The sequence below is a fragment of the Brachypodium distachyon genome, chromosome 3 (assembly GCF_000005505.3).
Source record: "Brachypodium distachyon strain Bd21 chromosome 3, Brachypodium_distachyon_v3.0, whole genome shotgun sequence".
Lineage (NCBI taxonomy): Eukaryota > Viridiplantae > Streptophyta > Magnoliopsida > Poales > Poaceae > Brachypodium > Brachypodium distachyon.
This window is the reverse complement of record NC_016133.3, coordinates 43,190,623-43,216,972: the sequence shown is the minus strand read 5'-3', so window position 1 is coordinate 43,216,972 and position 26,350 is coordinate 43,190,623. Positions and strand designations below refer to the sequence as shown.

Here is a 26,350-nt window from a genome sequence, read left to right as displayed (position 1 = left end):
TACAAAGCAAACAACAGCACAGTCCTGGTTTTGTTCAGGGAGAAGAGAACATTGTGTTCATTGACAGTGACACCAAGTGCATATCATTATCTCCCAATGGCACCACCAGAAGCAATCGCAACCAAATCGCTTTCCCAGCTTGCTGGGTTGGGGGTCAAACAAATTGTCTCATCCTTCCTCGTTTGCTGGCTCCATTCGAGCTTCTTGTTCCCCGTGTAATACAAAAGATTAGCAAAATGCTATTCTTGTTTCTCTTTATGTGCCGCTGCCTGCCGGCTCCATCTAAAAACTCGCAACATGACAATCCTAGCATTCATAGGTTTCATCAAAAACAGCAGAAGAAACCTTCACTTTGTTTATAGATGATGAAAGACAGACTGATTTCTTGTCATGAAGCAAGGGATCATCAAATCAGTCAGTCTGTCCTCCTAATCCGGAGAATTAAGAAGCCGTCTCACAAACACAAACGACGGCTACCGTCAATAAAAAATGCTGCTGCATGCCAGCATGTGGGAAATAAATGTTGAGTGGTAGTACCAAATGCTGCCTGATCTTGCTGTCCGCTAGACGCTAGTACTACTGCTGTACTGGCACTAGTAATAATCTAGCACTAATACTAGTAGCAAGCAGCATCATGAAAGCATATCTGAGGGCGGAAGAATCTTTGAAAAAGCCGAAAATCCAGGAGGAGCATGGCAGCAATATGGTTAGTTTTTGGCCGGCAGAGGATCGGCCACGGGAGATCAGGCACGGTAGAGTACTGATTATCTGGCATAAGTGTGTACTGATGTGATAAATAAATAAATTAATGATCGCGCTGTTATTAGGCATTTCCGTATATACATGGATAGAGACAAATATGGGAGTTAGTAGCAGTAGTCCGCATGCAGGACAAACACTGTTTTATGAACAAACGGTGTACTCCTGTCCGGCCATCCTATAATTGTTTCAAAAACATTAATTCTAACCCATTAATTGCATGATATGTGGTGCTAGATGTCATATTTAGAAGCTCTTTTCTTCTTAAATCGTGGCGGTGAGTGCATCAGCGGAACTTTTGGCGTACCCTTCGCTCAAATCCTCCAAACGCCGTGTCGAAAGTTCTCTCCATGACATATGAGATGGTTTGTATCTTAGGAATAGTCATAATGTATTAATCTTACACATTCCAAATAAACAACCACTAAACCTCATCGTACACCTTCTTGTGTTAATCATCTTAGGAAGTTCAAACGATCATCTATTATCCTACACAAGTGCTAATTATACATTTCTTGTGTTTGGCAGCTTAAAAAGGCCTTCCTGTCTCTCCATCTTTTTCTGTTGTTGTTTAGGATGTCTCTCCGTCTTCTTTGGAAAATGTCTCTCCCTCTTCCAGTACTCCAAAGAAAATCGAAGAAAATGACAAGAAATCATCTTGAAAAAGAGAAGAAAAGAAGAAGAAGGAGGGAAAAAAAAAGCACCGTTATTTCCACTTACTCTCCCTTTGCCTTTGCTATTCCCTCCTCTTCCTTCCCTGTCTTCTCGCCGAGCCACCCGAGCGATTTCCCTTCCCCTCCCTCCCCCCTCCCCCTTCCCCACCCAAATCGCTGCCATTTCGCCAATCCCGGCGGTTCCCGCGGGCGCACGCACGCACGCCACTCCTCGCCCCCTAGCTTCCTCTTCCCCGGCCGGTGGCGACGACGACGAGCCGGTGCTACGGAGACTAGCTAGGTCTGCGGCGGCGGCATTGGCGGCGCTTGGATGAGGAGGTAGCACTCGGAGGTGCGCGCTCGGTGGTGGTGGTGGGAAGGGGCGGCGGAGGCGGCGGTTGCATGCAGGCAGGCCGGCAGCCATGTATTTCGCCAGGCTCGATGACTCGCCCATGTTCCGGACGCAGGTGAGCGCCGCCCCGGCGGATCTCGGTTTCCTTCCGGGGTCGACCCGCGAGCTCCTCGTTTGTGTTAACCGTTGGCATTGTTCGCTTGCTGCAAACGGGCTGGAAAATGCTTGCTCCTGATTCGTGCTTCCTGATGCTTCCACTGCGTTGCCGGATTCGCGTGCAGAGATTTTTTTTTTGTTCGTCCTTCTGATTTTGCGAATGCGCGAGGAAGGGCTGTTCTTCTGCTCGCGGTTTGGCTTCCAGCGGTTCTGCATTGTTGCCAGACACTGGTTTTGCTGGTGTTGTCGGTATCTGCCGTGTGTTTGTTGATTTTATTTAATAATATGTGCGCGCATGTGTGTGGTTCTTAAAATAATTTCATGGGGTTGTGTGTGTGTGTGTCTGAAACATCATTCTGGTGGCACGTGCGAAGCAATTTTCTTTCTTTTGGTGCAAGTTTGGTCTGAATTATTCATAATTGGTATCATCACTAGATTGATATATGTCAGACCAAAGAATTGTGCATTTGTGTTCTGATTTCATAATTGGTCTCATCACTAGATTGTTATGACAGACCGAAAAATTGTGCATGTCTGTTCTAATTTCATAGTTGGTCTCATCATAATTGTAATATACTACGTATATGATTTTTCTGGGCTAGCAGTCTGTCAGCCTGAAAATTTTGCTAGTTATACTTATAAGTTATACCACTCCCTATAGTAGAATCGTTAATTGCTTCAAAGCCATTTGAAGAATAAGATGGTCTCCCATTAGTTAATGTGTCAAAGGAACACCTGGATCTCTTTTCGGATATATATTGGTGAACATAAAACCAAAAGCGTTGCTTCTTTAAAGAGATGTGGCAATTTGGCGGTCCTCCAGCTCGACGGAAATTTTTGGTAGAAACTTCTTATGTGTTTTACATTTGGGTCCAAGTGATTCGTAAAAAAAGTAGTACAAGGCTGCAATGGCCTAATTGTTGTTTACTAGCCGCACTCGTGAATGAAACCTTGTTCTCCTTTTGACTTTATTTGATTCATGACAAACTATTTACCTTCTCTTGGCCTTCTGATAAACAGATACAAACACTTGAAGACAGTGCTGAAATACTGAGAGAGAGGTGTTTGAAGTTCCATAAAGGTTGCCGCAAATACACGTGAGTGTTCGTTTGCAGCTCATTTATTCTTCATTTGTCTAGCTGACCCATATATCATTGGACACTTGAACTGTAATTCACACTATCTTAGACTGCTATCTGAACCCATTCCACCCCCAGTATGTTACCTATGCATTTTATTTCAGTGAAGGACTAGGAGAAGCATATGATGGAGATATTGCATTTGCAAGCTCACTTGAAACATTTGGAGGAGGCCACAATGACCCAATCAGTGTTGCGTTTGGTGGTTAGTCACATTATTCTCTTGCTTATTTTTAACCATGTCATTTATTTTGCTTAAAAAATTCAAACGAGTACACATGACGATCTTTTTCATTTTACTTTGTTTTGTCTGTTTCTGTAAAGATGTCTTGTATGTGTGATTTTTTTTGTTAACAGTGTTTTCCTTATTGCTTTTGGAATTTCTCCTTTTCTCGATTCTTTGTTGTTATCACTCACATCATGCTTTATTTTTATGTAGATGGTATTTCCCTTTATTTTAAGCTGTGTTTTGAATGTTGCACATTAATCGAGTGGCAGTTGAGTAGAGAGCCCATGTAACTAGCTTATTTTTCTTGCAGTTTTTCCTCATATAGGAATTGAGTGAAGCTGAGTCTGTTCACTTCCTTGACTAAGAATATTGAATTCATCTTCTTTCCAGGACCTGTGATGAACAAATTTACAATTGCCTTGAGAGAAATAGGAACATATAAGGAAGTCCTGCGCTCCCAGGTAGATCATTTATATATTTAATATGTACTGTTGATGCTTTCAGCCAAATTGTTATGTTTGTTCCTCAAATGTCCATTCCAAAGCTTGTTCCATGATTATCTTTCACGGATACAAAAAGAATAGGAAACGCACAATCTATTCATGAAAAATATCGAGGCGCGGAGTACCAATACGTACTGATCTTTCCAATATCGCACCGCTACATCCTCTGGGGGCTTATCAAGTTCCTAGTATTTGCATTGGTTGAAATTGGTTGTTATTTTTCATGTTGTTACATTGGTAGCCTTTTGTTTTCTGCAACACTTGAGAAGTTTTGACCAGTCAATAGAATTAACTGCATATATTAGAAGAGCATTATTTTGTGATCCAGACTTTCACTTATGCTGTGGTATTCTGGTTGGAGTGTGCTAAAAAGAACAAGGATCAATTGATCAACATGCACTTGATGATGTGATTGGATAGGAACTATTGTGTTATCACTCTTTTACTTCTCTTACATGCATTCTTTGTTAGAACTTGGTCTCCCAAGCATAATAACAAGCTGCCACTATTGAGTCCTCTGTTTGGAAGTTCATAAAATATGTGACGCTTTATCACTGAAAATCCAACTGCTCTCAGTCCATGGTACAGTGTACTTTGATTACCCTGTGTGGTATAATATATTTTCTGATTCCTGGCAGGTTGAGCATATGCTAAATGACAGATTGCTGAGTTTTGTAGATATTGATTTGCATGACGTTAAGGTACTGGTATTATTTGTTATGAACATCAAACCTTCAAAATTTATTCCGGGAATAACTGATTAATTTCCTACTTCGTACATTTACTCAGGATGCTCGGAAGCGTTTTGACAAGGCTAGCCTCTTGTATGACCAGGTAAGTTAACTCATGTATCTATTACCCAAGAACATGAAAGAAAGAGGGAAAATAATCGTGTTTTTCTAAAGTTAAGCTGATTTTTTAATATAATGATGGCACTTCTGTATTTGCTATGAATTTCTAATTCATTTTTGCCTCCTAGTGATCAAAATGATGAATGGTTTCTGTCTCTTGGGATTTTGTTTTACCCACATTTGTGCTGGGACGTGACAAATTTCCAGTTCCCATTAGCCAATAATACATGTTTGCTATTTTGCATTTTTGTCTGTTTGGTAGTTGGTAATGAAGTGATTGATTCTAGTCAATTCATCAATTTTGGAATTGTTCTACATGTTCTTCTCTTAAGTAATTTTACTGTTACTTTACTGGCATTTTTCTTGATTTTCTGGTCATACTTGCACCTTTATTTTGGGGAGATCATGTTATTGACTTGTTAATTGCCCAGTTAGGTTCGTGAGAAATATTTGTCATTGAAGAAAGGTACAAGAGCAGACATAACAACTGCCATTGAAGAAGTAAAAACCTTTCCCTTAAACAACCTTTTCGTATACGAGGTAATGCAGTGTTTCCCCCCATAATGACTTACACTTGGCCTGAACCAGGAGCTCCACAGTGCTAGATCTTCATTTGAGCAAGCTCGTTTCAACCTGGTATGTGAACTGTTGGCTCTAACTTTGTTCTTGTAATTTCTTGTTTTGTGCTTATATGCATATCATGCCATTGCTTACTATACCTGTGTGAATTTTCAGGTCACTGCAATTTCGCACGTTGAGGCAAAAAAAAGATTTGAGTTTTTGGAGGCTGTTAGCGCAACGATGGATTCACATCTTCGATATTTCAAACAAGTAACAGCTTGTATATTTTACCTCTTGGTGATGTTATATTACGCCACAGACTGAGATTAATCTTATCTTTTATGTTGCCATTTATTCAGGGATATGAACTACTGCATCAGATGGAACCATATATTAATCAGGTTACTCCTAAACCGTGGCCCCTTTCTAATACAATTTCTCTACTCTGTATATGAATAATTTGTAGTGGTAGTTACGTAATCGTGACATGCAAAGAGAGCGAATTTTGCAAACATATGTTTGGGGTACACCATCTATGATCTACCCCAGCCCTGGTGCGCTGCGGGACATGCCCTACAGCCCTGCACATTGATATCTGTCCACTACATGTGGGAATTTTTTTTTCTCGAATTTTTCAACTTGCTCTGCAGTTTTTAAATCAGGAGGCACACGCTTCATCCATGAATACATTCCCTTTCCACCCCCCTCTGTATTCTTGTATAACGAAAATATCAGTAGAGCTGGACAATGCCTGTGTTATCTAAGCGGCTTATTAATTAGAGGTCTACAACCTACTTAATTAGACACTTTTTCAGAATTATTTTTGTTATATTCCATGGTCATCCTAAGTGGCAAAATAGGAACTTCGTTTTACTGAAGATTTAATTATTTTCAATTTGATTAATTTGAGTTATCTCGGTTTGTATGAAATCAACAAAAAAAAAATCTTTAACTTGAGGTTGGATTGTCCTGCAGGTTCTTGCCTATTCGCAGCAATCCAGAGAAAGGGCAAACAAGGAACAAGCTTCTCTTGTAGAGAGGATGCATGAGTACAAAAAGCAGATAGATCGTGAAAGTCGGTCTTCTGCAAATGGTTTGATTGATTCCCATAATGTTGATGGCATGCAAACAATTGGTAGAAGTTCGCATAAAATGATTGAGGCAGTGATGCAGTCATCCTCAAAAGGCAAGGTAACACCTTTTGTTCTGAAAATTGAAGCTTCATGTATAAATGCAGGTTTGATAACTCCAAGGAGGAGGTTTACATTATAGTGTACTATTTTCAGGTCCAGACAATTCGTCAAGGTTACCTCTCAAAGAGATCTTCAAACTTAAGAGGCGACTGGAAAAGAAGGTTCTTTGTTCTCGATAGTCGAGGAATGCTGTACTATTATCGCAAGCAAATTACCAGGCCACCTGTAGGTTCCCCTTGTAACTTTTTTTCTAGCCGGCTTGATTTTGTTAATGCAAGTATGGCACTTCTGTTTATCTCCTTTCCTTATTTTTTTGTCGGTATCTTTTAGGGTGTTTGTCCGATCCAAAGAACCAACAACCCACCTGAACATGGCTCTGGGTTGCTTAGCAGATTGTTCTCTTCTCATTATCATATACATGATGAGAAATCTGTTGCACGGCATACTGTAAATTTGCTGACATCAACTATTAAAGTTGATGCAGAACAATCAGATCTGAGGTTCTGCTTCAGAATTATTTCACCCATAAAGATCTACACATTGCAGGTAAAAGCACAGGATTGCAGTCATTGCTGTCTTCGTGTTGAACATATTTTCCTACTTTAGTGACATCATCTGATGTTTATACAGGCGGAGAGTGCTATAGATCAGATGGATTGGATCGAGAAAATTACTGGTGTCATTGCATCTTTGCTGAGCTCACAATCCCCAGAACAGGTTAATAATGGTCTAGACTATATTTGTGCATTGAAATTCAGTTTACGGAAATTATGATGCTCTGTTTCAGTGTCTTATGCAAAGCCCTAGGAGCTGTGGCCTTGACCGGAGTGCCAGTGAGAGTAGTTCATATACCAGTTCTGCGGAACTCGAAGCTTCCACAAGCGATGATCTAGCAATGGAAAGGAACAATGGACAATATGATCCCAGATCCACACACCAGCACCGAATGAGCATCAAACCCGAAAAACCGATTGACTTGCTTAGGAAAGTTGATGGTAATACTATTTGTGCTGATTGTGGTGCTCCGGAACCTGATTGGGCATCTTTAAATCTTGGTGCCCTTTTGTGCATAGAGTGTTCTGGAGTACACAGAAATCTTGGAGTGCATATATCAAAGGTATTTAAGAAAAAAATATCCATATATTCATAGAAAGGCCCTATATCTTAAATAGGGTAGTGCACATAGATTAGTTGCTGCATTTGAGATTATAACTTGAAAGCTAAGACCTGTGCATGATCTCCCATGCTTTTGTATAAGTAATTTTTTACACCAGGCATCCCTATATATATGTGTGTACATTGCCACCTATGTTTCATCAATTTCAATAGACATTTCATATTTTGCAGTCCAATTTGTGTTTGATGGTATCAGTAGCATCACTAATGATTAATGAATTGAACATAACTTTCGAATAAATACATCATATTGGCAGGTAAGATCTCTGACTCTCGATGTCAGAGTCTGGGAGCCATCTGTTATCAATCTCTTTCAATCATTAGGCAACATGTTTGTCAACAGAGTTTGGGAAGAAACATTGACTTCATCAAACAATGGTTATTCTGGTGATAATACAAGGTAAATATGAATTTCTTGATGAAACTAGATTGTAATTTTTACTGCTTCCTGTATATTAACTTGCAACTTTGTTGTTTGCAGTGTTAATGGATCACAGACAGCACAATACTTCACTGTCAGCAAGCCTAAGCACTCGGATCCTTTCTCTTCCAAGGAAAAGTTTATCCATGCCAAGGTGCCTGCTACTTAACCTCTTGCATTTGCTTCTCTCGGAACCAAGTAGTGTCCAACCATCTCTGTGGAAAAATGATTGAACAAACAAGATTTATGGTAGCTTATTACTCGGTCACTTCTAGAATGTCAAAAAAGTTGCCTGTGGGTTGCATCCACATTGACAAAGTTGCTTTTAAGTGCTTAATTTAGTGTCAAGGTATCTTTAGCACTTGTCTGGATCTGCTGCATTTCTTTACATGCTTATGGAAACTATTTAATTTCCATCACCTATATACTGCATCAATTTTTCCTTGTTCTCTAAACCCACTTCATGCAGTCCCTTCTATATTATAGATGCTATATGTGAACTGTAGAAGTTGCTTTTCGTGATGCTGTAAACATAGATTAGTAAACTCATCAATATTTTCATGGCATAATAATCATATGTAACCATGTAAGTTTTCAGTTCAATAAATTTCGAAGCTACGCACAAGTTTTTTATTTGCACTATCAGATACTTATCATGATTGATGGCCATGAAAATAACTGAAAATTACAGAGCATGAACTAGAATTTATATAGCCTGTCAGGAGAATGTACTTCGTAACTCTATTGGAAGCCAAGATCTATATCGTTTTATATATTCCTATATTCAGTTCTTGATAGTGCAAATTTTCCAGTATGCTGACAAGGAATTTGTACGGAGGCATAGCATTGATGAGATTCACGTAGCTCAGCAGATGTGGGATAATGTAACTGCAAATGACAAGCAAGGTGTATACAGTCTCATCGTGGCATCACACGCCAACGTAAATTTAATTTATGGACAGATGGCTTCCGGTTTGTTTCTGAATCTTGGAAAAGCACTTCTACAAGAGCAGCCATCTTCACCATCTGATGGAAGCCCTAGATTTTTTGACTGTAATTCACATGAGAAGGTTTCTCCTAGAGAGTCGCTTTCTCCTGCCAGCACAAGTTCGCACGTAGATGACTTGGATGATAGATATGAAGGTTTCTCCTTGCTTCATCTTGCATGCCGTGTTGCAGATGTTGGGATGGTTGAATTACTTTTGCAGTACGGTGCTAGTGTAAATCTGTCTGATTCAAGAGGTCAGACACCCCTTCATCACTGTATTTTGAAAGGGAGACATCAACATGCTAAGCTTCTGCTCTCCAGGTATGACAGTGCCTATAACTTCAGCATTTTATCTTGCTCCATATGTTTGTTTTGTCAACATGGGTGGGAACAGCACCTGATTGCTGAGTGAGGATGGAGATAGTTTGTGGGAACTGGGAACTGAATTTGAAGTAATTTGTAACATCTCTTTGTGTGGAGAAAACAGCAGGAGAGCTTATAATTTGCACCAATCAACCACCTGTAGTGCTATAAATTAAAGCAAGTTACTATAGGTATCTAATATACCGTGTTTAGACGGTTTTTACAAACCATTTTTGAACACCCCTCGTTATGGCCAAGTCTTGGTTCTTCCTGAAGAATAAGGGTATTTTATGTCTACTTTCAAAATGCATCCTGATTGATTCTTTCCATGATTATTTAGCACTGACCTGTACCATGGTTCACACCATTGATAGTGGACTGTAATGTGGGTACTGGACCAAATAATCCCTCTGTTCTGCTGGAAGGTAGTTTTTTTCTGGCAGCAACTATCTGTTCTCTAAACCTTTGTGCAATCTCTAATCCTTTACAGAACTATTCTATTGTATAGGCTCACTAATGTAAATGCAACTGTAACTGAACTTCTTTGTCTTGATGACTAGGCAGAACACCTGCCTGTTGCCCTTCAAAGGAAAAAAAAACGAGGCCCATTTTGGGGAGTACCCCCTGAAAGAGCAAAAAAGTATTTTGAAATATAATAATTCAAAATCAATATGTGAACCACGTCAATGATTATCATATACAATATGAGAACTTCGCCACTAGTCTGCTCTATCTCAGATTCTCAGTAACTGCAGGTTATTGGGGATGATCTAGCGAGCTGCTCAAGTGCAAACTCAGGCATGTCTAACCTTTTATTTCCTAACGTTTCTATGCAGGGGAGCCAACGCACACGCCACAGACCGGGATGGTAGATCAGCATTACAGTATGCAATGGACCGTTCCTCGAGCGACGAAGATATTCTCATGATATTAGAGGAGCACTATAGATAATCCCGCAGGCACGCCTTTTCACTTCAGGAGAGTATGTCGCCCAGCATAAAAAAGAGTTAAAAAACACAGATTACGCTGTGGCGCGAGAGTAACTCAGCTCCAGACTCTGATAGTCTCCCGGCTCATCTTGCTGACAGTCCGAAGCATGCGGCATGAACAGAACCTATTCTTGTTCTGGAGATCCTGCAACATGACCATGTGCCGCCTGTTCATTCTCTTCTCCGGTTCTTCGATTTTAGCACGAGCCGGCTTTTGTTTATTCACCTCGCAGATGGGCTGGTTGATGTTTGCAGGCGGTGCGTAGTTAAGTTTTTGTATATCGAGTTGCTTCTATTTATTTCCATCATCTTCCCATCTAACTATCTAAGGGTTGAAAGATGGTTGTACATATGGAGACATGTCATTGTGATTTATGGAATACTATGAAATATACTGGACATGATCTAGTCAGTTGTGAGTTGTAACACCTGCTGATATCTTGTGGCTGCTGCAGCTGCCTGTCATTTGCAGCAGAAGAGCCAGCAGCTAGCAGCCCTAGCATATCATCTCTAGATGAGAAGATGAAAATGTCTTGTGCTTTCCTGTGGTATTTCTTCTCCAATTGGACTGATCTGTATGTATGGGTTATTACATTTCAATTTCATGTGTGTATCTCTTTCTTGTATGCCAACCGTCAAGCACCTGCTCTGTGTAAACTTTGTGGAAACCTGTCGAAAACTTGTAAAAATTCCATATATCAGAAGAGTAATTTTCTATGAAACATATAAATTTCAATATCGAATCAACCTGTCTGAACTCCCGGATGACAAATATTTCTGACCCTTCTCAATGGTCCCTAATAATTCGGTAGTAATTACTATTGACCTATCATGTTCATACGATCTTGGTCCTTAATTTATACTGGTTGCCATGGGTACTCTGTTACAAACGTCAACGTTTGGATTATACATCCCTTAAAGGACGAACGGACGGCTGTGATTGCTCAACCACTTGGAAGCTGGCAAGAGAATTGAAATGAGTATAAACTGAGTCAGGACGACGTGATATTCCTATGCAGTACATATAGTATACTACGTACAATACATACGAGAGTACTTAATTAGATATTACCGTAGACGAGTAAATGCGAATTCAAAGCGAAAATCCAACTCTTCACGGACAGAAATGGATAGATAGCAGGACAGGAGCTAGCAGCATGCAATCTGCAGGCCGGCCCTTGATTTCTCAATACATGTACGCTCTTCACCTTAATACGTACTCCTCTTTTGTACGACGTAAGGGATTTATGGCTCAAATTTATAGGGGATTTGCTAGTTCAATTTTTTTTGCTCAAAATTAAAATTAAAATTTAGAAATTGGTCTACAAGTTGGTTATTAATTGGTGGGAATGATCCCACTTGTGACTTGACACCTATGTACGAGTACTGTTTTTTTTCTGGCAACCGGCCGGTAGAATTAATCTCTGCTTTTTCGCAGAAAATTTGACCAATCAATATATAATAAGGAATTGTTTTTGTTAAAAAATGCACTCTTTTATGTAGGTGTTGTTCTTGTGTACAAATGACTGACTGCGACTATAGGCTTTGTTATAGAATGTTTTACTCAATGTGGAGTTTAGCGTCAGCCGAATGGAGTGAATCTGTATTGGTGCGAAGAATGTAAATATTCTGTTTTATGGCAATGTAGTCACTCCGTCCAATCCGTCCCATATTAAGTGGACTCAAATTTATCCAAATATAAATATATCTGTATTTAAAAATTGTCTAAATATATGTAATATTTCATCATTTAATATGAGGCGGAGGGAGTATCCTTTTTCAATACTTACATCCCAAAATTCCCAATAATAATCCTAGTACTGCAGAAACGACTACTCTCTCTGCAAAGCCAGTATATGTGGTGATTAATTGATGAGAAATTCCCAGGAAAAAAGCCTAGCGACGACATCGACAGAACCGTTTAATTTCACGCATCAGCTAGCTAGTCAGACTCATCGAGATCTTGAGAGTGACATGCATCGTATGTACGTCAGATTTCTCAAAATTACACATAGTACATGCATGCACATGTAAAGCTCATGCCAAGATGACGGCACAGTATATGACTACTCCAAACTAACAATACAGTAGTACAAGTTTAAAAGAAAAAACAATACGGTAGTACCATGCATGTTATATAGCTATACGCCTAGCTAGCAGCTGGTAAACGCATGTTGTGTACGTACGTATATACACATAATCACGTATACACATTATACGTACATATGTCTTCTACTTCCTTCATTACATAATTTTGGTCGAAATATTACATGAATCTAGACTATTTTTAGGAACAGAGACATATATCCTTAAACAAATTTAAGACAAAAATTATATATGAAACGGTGGAGGAAATAGATTTCTAGTGCTACGACTAGCTAGGCAGCCTATTGCAATGCATGGCGAGAATACACTTGCTTGTCGTTTTGCTGTACCTCGACCATCCATCCACATGCATGGCATTGGAATGCAGCTATATATGACGTGATCGATGGATGGACACATATACGTACATATGCATGATATATGTATACGCCAAAGTCCAAAATTAAGCAAAGGAGGGGAAAAGCTATAGCTATAGCTTAGCTGATGGAAAAGGAAAAGGCCTTTCGATATCGATTAGATCTGGCCTGGACTGGACTGGACTTTTCTACCTACCTAGGTAAAAGTCTCTAGAGGCAGAGAGCTAGCTAGCTAGCCTTTGCAATATCCAGTCAGAGCCACAACGTACGTACGTACGACAAGACCTTGCACTGACGAGTGACGAGTGAGAGATCTAGAGACAGTAATGAGCTGGAGATTTGATCGGTAGCTGTCGTGCTGCAAAATTTAACTAAGCACGCAGCTTAATTACAAATATATATGCATGCTTCGAATGTTAAGTTGACATTTTAATGGAAACTTCAAACAATGACAGTGCATGCAATGAAATTTTGATTGAGTATGGAGTAACATTGATATGTTGATGCTGTAACGAAATTTCACTGGTGTGGTGAAATTAATAAATTGGTTGATGAATCTATTAAATTGGTATTGATGCAGTTTGATTGATATAGAGTACACTGTATTAATCAAATGCACGCATGGCCCTTGATCTACACACACACGTACGTAGACAGGACGATCTAGCTAAAAATAAAGAAAAGCGTCCGCTTTCGTTCATGATCTCTGTCGCTGCGTGAACCGCTCGGAATTAGACCGTAAGGGAATTTCTATCCGCGTGTATCTAGACAAACGTGAGTCACTTGTTCCCGGACGGAGCAAGTATACAATTAAGGGAATCACTTAACTAGCAACCAGTGCTAGCTATATATCGTACGTGACGTACGCATGCATAGCTCAATGCATGGCTCCATGACTTCTTTTTTGAAAACTTGCCACCTATATACTAGCTAGGCTATATATAGTAGATAGATAAATATAGATTCTGCTAGCTATATCTCTCTGCTACAGTAGCATATTGACTTCACGATATTGCACTAATCACAACTATTAGCTACATGTTGAGCAGATCTCGATGCATAATCTGACAGGACTACATACTATGGAGTACATAGGATGGGATTAAAGTGAGAGGAAGTAACAGAAAAATCGAGGGGTCCGCGACCCGTCCTATATGGCCAACTTAACTTACTCCCTCCAATTCTCAAATTTGTTCAAATATGAACATATATATGTCTAAAAATTGTCTAAATACATGTAATATTTTGACAAGTAATATGGATCGGAGGGAGTAGCACAATTCCAAAAGTTATACATATACGTATGCCGTTCGAAAATTTGCTGAACCATCAATCATGCACTTCAAGCTTAGCCCTTGACCTTTTGGGTAATTAACCTGGTAGTACTTTTCTCTAATATAAATCATATTAGATCTTGTCACCCTCCTTTTATTTATTACTGTAGAAATAAATCATGTATATATAGGTTGATCCTGTATATCTAGCTAGCTCCAGCTCCATGGTTGGTTGGTGGCTTGATGGTGAGGAAGTTATTGATTATAATTAGGTGAGAGCGCGCGCACACACACATTGCCTACCATGCTACCACATCCCTGGTACATGTACAGTTGCTCTTGTCTCAAAGTCTTGTGTGCATGCATGTAATCATGTAATGTGCTTGCTAGCTCCAGCCCTTTTCTCTGGTTAAAAAATACCCTCATTTTTCAAAGTAATAGTTTATATATGTGTACAATCATGCACCGACGATCTTGGATTCCTGTGCACTGCTACAAGTTCACCAGATCAAAATGTTGTTTGACCAGTCTCAAAGCAGCATTGCTAGCTGCTAGCTTGAAGCACCAATTCTGCAAAAGAATGGCATGATTAAGTCTCCATATATATATCCTGTCATCTGTAGCCTTGCATATGGTTCAGAAAAGTTCAGAACTTCAGACTTCAGAGGGGCTGCTTGCTCTTGGATCCTTCCTTCCATCTGCATGCAATGGTTCTCTCAATACCTACCACTATAACTAACTAATCACCAGTTAATGGTTGTTGCAATTACTTCCTGCAGGACCAACACTCACTTGTTCTTCTTCTTGAGAAGAAGCAAGCAGTTAATGCTAGGATGATTCCAGTTACCAAACCATGCATATCCTGTCACCTTTTGCCCTACCACACTGGGAGCACAAGGCTGACATGCATGCATGTCTGCATGCAGGGTCCCTTTTTTTTTTCCACTGCTAGGTGCTGCTGGCATAATGGTAGGCCCTGGCCAACCAGTGACCACTGACATGAAATTTGTTAGCATTTGGAAACTAGTGTACTTAATCTGCAGTGACTATCCACTGTCAGAATGCCTTGATTAATTTGCAGCCGATGATGCAGAGCCCTCTTAATTCTCATTTAACCTCTCTTCACTGGGAGGTACCGGTACTATGTTTAACTTTGTGTTGGAGATGCATGGAACCATTTTCTTCCTTTGTGTATCATTGCATTGAGGAAATTATTCCAGATTATACCCTGCAGTGATTCAGTGGGAGTGGTAGCTAGCTGCTCCACGTGGTACAATACTTGCTTGTGAAATAAAATGAGCTTAGCTAGATAGGAAATGTACTGTAGCTGTGTATAGCAGAGACAATTTTTCCCCGGCGGTAGTACAAAGAATTTTTCTTCCTCGTCTTGAAGGTTCAGTTAATGCATGGATGACACAGGTAGAGATTGTCTACTGTTATGTTGCAGTGTTTGTAAGGGGTGAATATTTACTTCTGAGTGAAGATGTGTCCATACAAAAAAGTAAAATCAGAAGCAGGTATACAACTGCAGCATTGAGTTGGCAAAGACTTTGTTGATTTCTGGATTCAGGGCTTTTTTTCGAAAAAAAGGTAGGAATAGAAAATACACCGGTATCTGACAAGAATGGAAGTGCAAAACGGAGGAAATTCCTGTGGAATTGGGCATAGAAACCAATGCATAGGAACTTTGTAGCACCATTTCCTTTCATCCAAATGGCACTTGTATAAAAAAAATCTCTAAAGGTTGAAATCTTACAGAAAAAATGCTAGTATGAGATGATCACTATAATTCAAAGAGGCCCTGAGGAGGCATTTTAATGATTTTATCTCGCATTAGGAAAATACAGCTCACGAGCTCAACACCCGGCTCTACATAACAAGATGCACACAACCACAAATGAAAAAACATGGTCTAACGTAAAAAAGAAAAGTTTAGGTGACAGAGTCTCGATGCGAAGATCAGCCACGGAACCATGGACATGATAACTAACCACTAAATAATTTTAGTAGAAATCTGCAAACTGAAAATTTGTGATACCCCAAGCTGTCCCAAGACACAGGGACCCTCTCTTAACACTGCCCACTGGCCACTGCCAACTTATCCATCAATAGAGATTAATGATTTGGTCTTATCACCTCTCTTTCTCTCTCTTTCCTGGCCTCCTTAGCTCTTGTTATATAAAGCAAACATGAGCATTCACCAGGGAGCCAGCCAACTTTCTTTCTCCACTCAACTCTCTACCAACAACAACTAGTAGCCCTATCCTCTGAAGAAACACCTAATAAGCTGCTTTCCTTTCCATCAAATACAGAAGAACAGCTTCAGGAACAGAGTCCAATCCAACAATGGCAGACTTCTCCTCATCCCACCACTCTCTCCTCCTCAAGATGCCTGCGGCCTCCACCACTATTGACCTCTCCTCCTCTGACGTCTCAAGCTTCTTGCTCCACAACCAAACCCATGGCCAAGAAGGAGCTGCAAATGCAAGTGCAGCCATGGTGGAGGATGGCTCACTGGAGAGCTCCTCTGCAGTTCTTGACACCTATCCACAGGGCAGTGCATCTGTGGGCAGGAAGAGAAAGGCCAGTACAGCTGATGACAGCAGTGCCACACTTAGCTCTGCTCACTCCAAGGTTTTAACTAACTAGTTAACTAGTAATATCAAGTGATTAACTAGCATATATAGCCAACATTGCTAAATTTTGTTTTGTAATTGACTTCGCCAGAACTTGTTTGTTTAATTTGGCAATAACTAGGACTGCAAGGATGGCAAGAGCAGGAGAGGGAAGAGGGAAAAGAGCAGCACTGATCAGGAGGAGGCACCCAAGGGATACATCCATGTGAGGGCAAGGAGAGGCCAAGCAACAGATAGCCACAGCCTTGCAGAGAGGGTATGTCCCAAACATATACATATACATTTGGGTACATTTTATCCTGACATCTTCTTGATCTTGGTGGCATTTCTTTCTCTTTCTCTAGGTGAGGAGGGAGAGGATCAGTGAGAGGATGAGGCTGCTGCAAACACTGGTCCCTGGCTGTGACAAGGTTAAAATTAGCATGTTTCTTGTCCAGTTTCTTGTAGTCAACATCTTGCCCCTATACATGGATACATGGCTCTAACTTTGAGAGAAAACAAATGTTGCTTTCGTGCAGGTGACTGGGAAGGCACTCATTTTGGATGAGATCATCAACTATGTGCAGTCCCTGCAGAACCAAGTTGAGGTAAGCCAAAGGTCAATAGCTAAAAGTTGTAAAAGAATTAAGTCAAGAAGCACTGATGCTTGACAGTGACAATTTCCTTTTCATAGTTACTGACAGAATAATAATTAGTGCAATGACAAGCTCTTTACTCTTCCTAAAATGCAGTTTCTTTCTATGAGGATTGCCTCCATGAGCCCAGTGTTGTATGGCTTTGGACTAGACAGTGATGGCCTCCTTGACCAAACACAAGTATGGGCAATTACTAAAATCTTTTGTTTACACTGACTAGATATATTTGCATCCCTTGATCTCAAGATGCTTATAAATGTCTTGTGCAAAATGTTTCGTCTTCAGAAGATTGGAGGCATGTTCCAGGAAGCCCTTGCAGTGCCTGGAGCTCCAGTGCTGAACCAAGAACATAGCCCAGCTCCATCCCAAGCCATGATGGATACAACATCTTACTCACTGCAAGGCCAGGGTGCCATATCCTTCTCTCAGTCTCAGGTTGGCATTAATTTCCTCTCTTCTGCTAAACTAAACCACGTCCAAATTAGTAAACATAGCTTCACCATTTTACCCCCAACTGTGTGCATCCTTTTTTCAGGACAATGGCAGTTACCTGATGCAATCAGTTGGGGAGCAAAGACAGGAGCTGCTTAATCAATTGGTGTTCAGCAACATGTGCTCTTTCCAGTAGGGGAGGAGTGAAAGAGAAAGCAAGAAAAGGGACCCACATTGACAATAGGTACTTGCAAGCAAAGTTGCCACTGGCTTGAGTAATCCTGTATCTGACAGTTAATCAAGCAAAGATATTATGTGGATTTACCTGATTACATATTAACGATGACAGTTTTATTTATATAATATATCCTAACATTTTTGTTTCTTGAACAGGAGGAAATAATTAATGCTGCAAGATTGGTAGGAGCTAGCACCGGATGAGTTTGAGATGTTGGATCTAGTGATCCATCCCCTTGTCTGGATGCAGCAGTACATCAACAGCAAGTAGAGTCTGCATGCTATGCTGCACATTTTGCAGAGCCCTGTAACATAATAAGTATATCTGTAGCAAGCAGCACCTTAATTAGGCATTGTCTTATAATGTTTTCTTCACTGTCATGCATCGATCACCATATATTGTTAGTTGCCCACTTTTGAGCGACCAGCTGTTAATACAAAAGAGAGCTCTTTCAGTGCACTGTTTTCGGTAAAGTGCCAGTGTTTCAGACTTATTACAGTCCTCAAGATCTGCAGATCTTTACAATGTAATCAGAATGAGGATTCTTCTACTGTTCCATAGTTCAATATTTGAAAATAAAAAGAGAAATGGCATGCAGTTTGAGTGGATGCTTATTAGTTCATCTGTTCCCTTGGTCTCATGCATGAGTTATGGGCAGAGCAGGCCATGAACAACCTGTGGATTGATGATTGACTTCATGTCCTTTTGACCAGTTGAGGGTGGCCTATGAACCCTTGGCAATAGAGAATCCATCTAAACATATGAACTGCATTATATTAGTAACCTCACAAAAAAAAAATGATATGTTTCACAAGGAAAAAAAAAAGGAGTGTCATAACATTCAGAATTACAGATTACAGATGCAGAGGAGAAAGGTAAAAGACAGCCCTCGTTTCAAAAAATAAATAAGGTACGAGCCATAGGATGTAAAAATGCCCCATTAAGCAGGCCATGATTAATTCCTATTTGATAATGCAGATGATTTAACAAATATGCATGGTTGATTAATTCTTTCATTTGGAGCGTTGAATTTTTACAGAAACTCCCTGTTAAGCTAGCAGGCCATCACTGGTTCCTGTTTGAGAATACAGAGGATGTATAAATGGCCGAGTGATTTTGTTCTTTACAGTTTACAGTGGTGAACAATCACCAAGACTTCCCCCCATCAAGCAGGGCATGATTACTTCCTCTTGAGATCTGATTAACTTTGATTTGTGCTTTACCATGGGATCAGCTCACCTTAGCTTTGCTCCCAATGGCCTATCATGGCGCCCTAGCTAGCACCTAGTCCGGATCCCAGAGGGTGCAGAGAGACAGACGATATGAATCAGTTGGGTTTCTTGCTTGCTTGCTGCCGATACAACCGGCAATTAGCTGCTTCATCTACTCACCTAAGTACGTATCATAAATCATAATCCATGCATCCAAAACTTGCGGATCTGTAGTCGACCTACTGTCCAGTGTTGTCTGAATCTCGACCAAGTGAGATTCAGACATACATGCAACGACCATGTTTACAATGCATCTTTCAATATACTCTATCGTACTCTCTCTCTCCAACAAAGGATGTCTTAATTTTGACTAAATTTGAATGCATCTATACACTAAGTCATATTTAAATACATCCAAATTTCGACAAACTTGAGACATCTTTTGTTGGACGGAGGAAGTATTTTATTACTAACACTTGGCCCGACCCACATGCTTAATTCATACGATTTTGCTATCTTAAGAAGTCACATGATTTTTAGTCAGAGATCAGTCGACGTGCTTAACCCCGGATCTTAATTGAACAATAACACGTGAGAGACGAGAGCGTGGAGATGACCACCGATCTGTTGCCATTTGTTTGAAAATCCTACGCGCTTTCCTCGACATGAACTTTCGTGACATCACCCGATCAAAAAAAAAACTTTCATGACATCCGACGTCGACGCCATCGACGCATATCCAATCATTAGAGCGAATCAAAGCTAGCGTCCGTCGAGGCAAGACGGCGTTGACGGGGTCAATCCTGCCGACGTGGCTCGCTCTGTCCCGCCTGTCAGTGTTACATGCATGCATGCAGATGCAGGACTACTACTGTTGGCTAAAGACTAAAGAGGGCCCGGCATATAGCTGCATCTGCGTAGCCCGTGATCGATCGCTCGATCGGGTGGGCCGGGCCGGGCCAGGGGACAGGCCGCCGGAGCCGGGGGTGGAGCGGGCCAGGGGCTGCCGGCCGGGGTGCATTGCATGTAGCTATAGCGTACCCATGCCAGGCCCACACGGGAGGCCACCCTTTAACAAACACTAGTGACTAGTGTGTGTGTGTGTATAGTGGGGCAGCAGAAATAATCTCTCTCTCTTTTCTCTCTCTGAATAATTAGAATTAATCATTGATGGGTTGATGGCAGACGACACTTTTCTTCTCCCTCCAACCGGACGGGTCATGTGTGATTTCACATGCTTGTCCGTTAATTGGCGTGTGCCCCCTGCATGCATGTCTCGCCTAATTTGATGTGCTTATGCAGCATGCAATTAACTCTAATCAGTTCACTTGAATCAGGTTTATTCAAGACGGCAGGGCTGACTGAGTCGTGCAGATCTCGGCTGGAATTATGGCGATTAATCTCCTTTTAATTCACTTGGATCAGGTTTATATATTCAAGACGGCAATTAATTATTAACCGTCATGAATGAATTGTCTGGATTACTAGTTCTACATCAAAGATTAATTTCAAGACGGCAATGATGCCCTTTTTTTTTTTTTCAAGGGGCCAAATTTAAAGCTCACATTTCAGTATATAATCGACTAAGTAGTCCAGGCCTGGGTAATAAACGTACCAAGAACAAGATCGATCAAATCCATTGCTGAATCAGTGTGGCACAGCTTGATCAAGGACCAAAAGGCCACACGGACCAAAAGGACATACAGTAAACTGAATGGATGGCAGAGGCATTTACTGTGAAGCTAGCTAACTTACGATCGACCACAGGCCTTGAGAGTCTGGAGAAGAGATCGATCAGGGCCAGGGAGCTGAGGCTATATACAGCTACAGGGTCATCAGATTCAGAGATTTAATGTGACAAAGAGATGCTATGTACTGCTAGCCAGCTACCTACCTGGTTCCTAGAGCTATAGAGGCAGCAGTATAGGGGTGTCTCTATGCTAGCTTACAATTATAACTGACAAGCAGTCTTTGCAATTGGCAAATCATTTGGACAAGCTAGCAGCTGCCGCCTAGCTACTAAGCAAAGGCGAGTGAGCGTAGCTAGCTGATGTGACCGTCCTCTCCACATGACAGGGAATTAACGGTCGATGTATAGATAATAATAGATGCATCGCATCATGCCACAACTTAAGCTTATAATTGATTTATATATATACCTGACAATTACATCGCCATTAATTGGGTCCCATAATTAGCAGCAAGCTGCCAGGGACGGTCAAGACCAAGATCAAGATCGATCAGACACTGATGCATGGGAAGAAGCTAGTGCAGTCGTGGCTTTGGAATTCCTCTCGGTCTCTCTAGAGAAAAAATAATTAAGAAAGACATGCATGGATACAAGTATACACTGCATCGCAGACAAAAAATAAATAATCGCTCCGTTACATAATTAAATATTACATTATCTAAACGTTTTTTAAGATAGATACATTTATTTTTAGGTAAATTGGAGACAAGAATTATGAAAACACACGTAATAAGGACCAAGCTAAATCAAAGAGATGATCTCAGGTACATGGCTGGTGCATGCATGCCTTGCCTTGAACAGTTGAAGATGCCGAAAGCCGAATAATGCCGATCGAATCCATGCATTGCGTGCATTGCCCGGTGGGGGGCTTGGATGGAGTTCTGCGTGGCCAGGCGGCGGCATGCCGGGCAGATGCCCGGATATTTGTTTGGGGTGTATATCTGCTTAATTTAGTATTCCTTCCGTTTCTAAATATTTTTTTCGTTTCTAAATACTTGTCGCTGTTTTTATTTAGGAACGGAGGGAGTTTGCATTAAAACCATGACAACGAGTAGCATGCTTTTCGTCGAAATTAAGTTCATACATGCAATTTTATCACATGCTGAATGTTTTCCTCCGCACCCTCCAAAGTTCAATCAGCCGTTCCTGGTCAAAAAAAGAAAAGAAAGTTGATTTTTTTAGAATAAAAGAAAGTTTTTTTTTAGAATAAAAGAAAGTTGAATCAGCCGTTCAAGTGCTGCCTCTCTCGCTCTGCGCCGACGATGGGCTTTCGCTGCGTTAGCCCATGGCCGAACGGAATCCGACGGGAGGATTGCGGCCATCTTGGTCTCGGCCCAGGTAAAAAAGGTAGAGAGAAGTAAAAAGAATGGCTTCGCCCGGGTTCGAACCGGAGACCTTCAGTGTGTTAGACTGACGTGATAACCAACTACACCACGAAACCATCTTGCTCCAGAATGATCATTTACAGAAATTGATACTGTTAAACAACTATTCTCTGTCCTTCTGTTTTATAAGATCTTCTATCTTTTTCTAGGCTAAAGTTTAGAAGAAAAAACACCATGATCTAAAACTCTTGGAATAATAAGAATTAAAATAACACGTACTTTTGCTATTCGATGAACGTGCGGTATGAGTGCCGATATTGGACCCCGGAGTGGTTAGATTGAGCCGGAAAATGAAATGCATGCCAAAGAGCTTACAAATGGTAACACAAAAAGATAAGCAAGATCTTTCAAGGCGGGGACCAGGAGTTAATCTACAAGTATGGCACTAAGAAAAGAAACCGTACGTGTAAAAGGCTGACTTAATTAAGCTACAGATGCATGCATGGGGAATCAGCTGACTAGAAGTTAGATTTTCTGACAACGATGCTTTGAAAATCTAGAAATTAAGCTAGATGGATGTCGTTGTGTCAACTCACCGATCGAAGAAAGTTTTGCACAACTGTCGAAGCTAGCTAGCTTAATTATTCCATCACCACCCTTTGTAAATTATAATGCTCAATACCATCACAAAAATCTCTATAGATTTGGAAAATAACATACCCGTGTCTGACATAAGACCCCAGAGTCCACTCAATGCTCATCAGCCTGCACACCATGGTGTTTTCCAATCTATAAATCTTAACCAATTTACTGTGGTACCAACTAATTTTATCCATGGAGCGCATGAATGTCAAGACTCAAGATGCATTTGGTTCACATATATAAGAGATGCAATTCAGCCTGGCATGAGCCGCAAGAGCCACTCAGGCTAGCCAAGGAGACTGCCTATGAGACTACAACAAAGGCTCATGCATCATGTTGCCAAGCCTTGAAGTATGACACAGGCAAGTCATCCTTGGCTATCAGAGATAAGCCCCTTGCTGCCATGTAAGGCTTCTTCTCTGCCCACGCAACACCACTAACTACTGAGCTTGCTTCAGTTCTTTGCTTGCGATGCAGCAATGCTTCGATTCAACATCTATTTATATACACATCGATCACAGAGAACAAGATCTGATCTTGTTTGGTGGCATCTATTGGCTAGCTATTGTAGCTATCTCTAGCAGAATATCTTATCATTACAACACCTTTTGGGCAGAATATATTCCAGATTTTGTCAACTTATATGGAGATGTCAAATATGATGGGCACACCATGCACGGCCACCTGGTGGCCATGCAAAACGGCTTTACGCTGCATTTTGACTAGGATCTTTGTTTCCCTTGGATTTTGTCAGATGAGAACAATATTTTGACTCCTCTGAAAACGACTCTGATCTTATGCTGAAATCTGCTGAAAGCTGGCAAGCATAAATTTGCATATCTTCGTGAGGACGAGAAGATCTGTTGCCATTGCATTTAGTTGAAATGTCGGTAATGGCTTTCACGAAAATTTAGGAATTGAAGTGCATACCTATCAATTTGAGGATATCTCTGAATACAATGTTTGGTTAATTCTCATATTATTTTTATACCAGTGCGTGTTTTCTTTTCATAGAAAATCTATTTGGAGCCTGGACTATATATGGTATTTGGTCTGACTTGGACAATACATTATAAAAAGAGTCAAATTACATTTGAACTTTATAAAACCGTTTGCTCCAAACCTCAGCCTGGTTTTGCATTTTCATTATTTTCAAAAAAGTGAAAAAATTCATAGGGTACTTGGGGGTGTTATGAAATGAAAACACATGCAAACAATTCTCCCAACAAATACGAATATTTGTGTCATGAGTGATAGTATTAAGATAACATTTAATTTCTTCTTTTTGTCTGGAACAACAAAGAGTCTAAATTTTATGGGTCAATGAAATTTTGTTGCTTCTCACTTTATGGCATTTACCGTACCCATGAAACCAGTGTAACCTTAGCTGGTTATTGGCGGTGGTTTCGTACCATAATGATACAATGATATGCTCCATGTACAAAAAAAAAATACTCAAGAGGATCCTATTTATCTTTGGTTTATCTGTTTTTGTGCATGACAAAAATATACATACTTTTATCATATATTCATAACATTTTCCGTACACGTGATTTTTCTCCATGTTTTTAGACTTTGCAATTCAAAATATCCAAAATAAGTTGGTGATCGATTTGAAGGATTGTGGAAAATCCAGGGTCTATTTTAGACAATTTCATAATGTAGGTTTAAGTCAAACCAAACACCACATGACAGGTATTTGTGCAAAGCCCTTGGACCAGGTATTTGTGGCAGGTTGCACCAAATTTTGGATCCATGACCAGTTCATCACCGCACTGCACCGCTTTGAACCAGATATTAGATTTGTCAACCTATTTAAGATGTAGACCACAAACTTAACCAGAATTATATAGACGATGCAAGCAATCACATGAATGTAATTGTTGTGAGCTTTGCATGAGAAGAGACAAGATCGATGGATGGTAAAACCTAATTAAAACAGTCAATTTAAAGTTATAACATGATCACATCAGAACTCCAAAATATATTGATGCATTCGTGCATGGCGCAGCTCCTTGGTTACTAAGATCATGCCGCTAATCAGTACTAGCACCACATGCCCATATTTGTGCCCCTTCAAATTTTATTGATTAAGTTTGCTTGGGCTGTGTTAGGTTGTAGAGCGAGGTGGAATGGAATGGAACGGTTCTATTCCTATAGGGATGGAATGTAATGTAACGGTTCTACTTTTCTATATACTAAGAACCAAACATTTAAATCACTAGTTCCACTTGGAACCAACTCATTCCTACATTTTAAGGAATGAGATGGTTAGGCATATTGAGGAAATATTCTCTTTTGAGGAACCATATGGTTCCATTCCACTTCTCCATGTTCTAAGGACCAAACACAAAAATCATCTCAGCTTTTGAAACCATTCCATTACATTCCACTTCATGATCTCAACCAAACACTATCTTGGATTCCAGTGGCAGTGGAATTGTGTAACGTAAATATCTTTTCATTCATAGAATTACAGGGGTATTTGTACATGTACAGAGGATAAATCACAATGGCAGTACAGTCGTGTGAGTTGGACATGGTGTCTCGAGGGGCCGGTGACCTTCTGTAGACTGGGCCATGGGACGCATTGTCAGGAGGACCTGAGACAAATTAAGGGCATCTCCAACAGGAGGCACTAAGCAGAGCAGGTACTAGTTCTACGTGGCGGAGAGATGAAGAAAAAAAGTTAGTACTAGTTACTTGCAGAAATAACAGCTTGTGCACGGGTATCAAGAATGAAAAGAGAATAACACGTGGGTCCATTAAAAAAAAGAAGAGAATAAACAAAAGAAAGATGAGAGAGATGAAAATTAGTAACGACTTGTCATTGAAGATGCCCCAAGTAAGCTAGCATCAGATGACGAACTGATTAATTCTTTCTCCTGCATGCTTCCCCCTTTAGTACACAATATGCAGAAAGTGCATTTTTACTTCTAAATACAGTACTCATTTGCACAAGTCAGCGCCCGGTCAATGGAAATTCTTGTACCTGTGTGGAATCAAGAATCAAATCCCTGTGCCAAATTATTGGGTGGCCAAGCTCGATCGACCAAGTTTTAAGAAGAAACAAAGCATCAGCTAGCAAATCCGACAAAATAAATACAGTGGATGCATGACAAGAGGATTGAAATTAAACTGGAAATCATGCATAGGTATGACAAGTCAAGAATGATTAGTTATGGACTTCATTTTTCTCAAAAAAAAAGTTATGGACTTAATTTGAGATTGAGGCCTAGCATGGAGGATAAGAGGCACCCAGGCTAGCCAAGGAGACTGCCTGTGATAAATCGAGATCACATGCATATATGAAATTATGCAAGCGATCAAGGGAGGACATGCACAGGCAAGTCATCCTTGGCTATCAGGGCCAAACCCCTTATCACCATGTAAGGCGTCTATCTCCTCTCTT

General features: G+C 40.4%; 2 protein-coding genes and 3 non-coding genes across 6 annotated transcripts; 2 read left to right on the top strand and 3 right to left on the bottom strand.

Moving 5' to 3' along the window:
- The first annotated feature begins 1,534 nt into the window (after positions 1 to 1,534).
- On the top strand, positions 1,535 to 10,959 carry LOC100843677 (ADP-ribosylation factor GTPase-activating protein AGD3). Its single transcript, XM_010237044.3, has 19 exons — positions 1,535 to 1,879; positions 2,941 to 3,017; positions 3,164 to 3,264; positions 3,679 to 3,749; positions 4,430 to 4,492; positions 4,581 to 4,625; positions 5,078 to 5,143; positions 5,231 to 5,278; positions 5,378 to 5,473; positions 5,563 to 5,604; positions 6,179 to 6,394; positions 6,490 to 6,621; positions 6,727 to 6,942; positions 7,027 to 7,113; positions 7,184 to 7,513; positions 7,830 to 7,972; positions 8,054 to 8,147; positions 8,806 to 9,302; positions 10,181 to 10,959. Exons 1-19 carry the CDS (start codon positions 1,835 to 1,837, stop codon positions 10,293 to 10,295), a joined length of 2,484 nt encoding a protein of 827 aa, XP_010235346.2. The 5' UTR covers positions 1,535 to 1,834; the 3' UTR covers positions 10,296 to 10,959.
- A 5,300-nt stretch (positions 10,960 to 16,259) lies between these two features.
- LOC100824416 (transcription factor bHLH137) lies at positions 16,260 to 18,618 on the top strand. Of its 2 annotated transcripts, none has more exons than XM_014900274.2 (8): positions 16,260 to 16,703; positions 16,827 to 16,961; positions 17,050 to 17,115; positions 17,224 to 17,292; positions 17,437 to 17,520; positions 17,629 to 17,775; positions 17,876 to 18,016; positions 18,166 to 18,618. In XM_014900274.2, exons 1-7 carry the CDS (start codon positions 16,416 to 16,418, stop codon positions 17,966 to 17,968), a joined length of 882 nt encoding a protein of 293 aa, XP_014755760.1. In that variant the 5' UTR covers positions 16,260 to 16,415; the 3' UTR covers positions 17,969 to 18,016; positions 18,166 to 18,618. The 2 variants fall into 2 exon arrangements, with proteins under 2 accessions (XP_014755760.1, XP_003574844.1); XM_003574796.4 differs by having other exon boundaries at positions 16,262 to 16,703; positions 17,626 to 17,775.
- Positions 18,619 to 22,338: 3,720 nt separating this feature from the next.
- Positions 22,339 to 22,412, bottom strand: TRNAV-AAC. The gene has a single exon. It is a non-coding gene; the product is annotated as a tRNA-Val (tRNA).
- A 780-nt stretch (positions 22,413 to 23,192) lies between these two features.
- Positions 23,193 to 23,373, bottom strand: MIR169G (microRNA MIR169g). Its single transcript, NR_126880.1, has one exon. It is a non-coding gene; the product is annotated as a microRNA MIR169g (primary transcript).
- A 2,796-nt stretch (positions 23,374 to 26,169) lies between these two features.
- Positions 26,170 to 26,333, bottom strand: MIR169E (microRNA MIR169e). Its single transcript, NR_126889.1, has one exon. It is a non-coding gene; the product is annotated as a microRNA MIR169e (primary transcript).
- Positions 26,334 to 26,350: the final 17 nt, after the last annotated feature.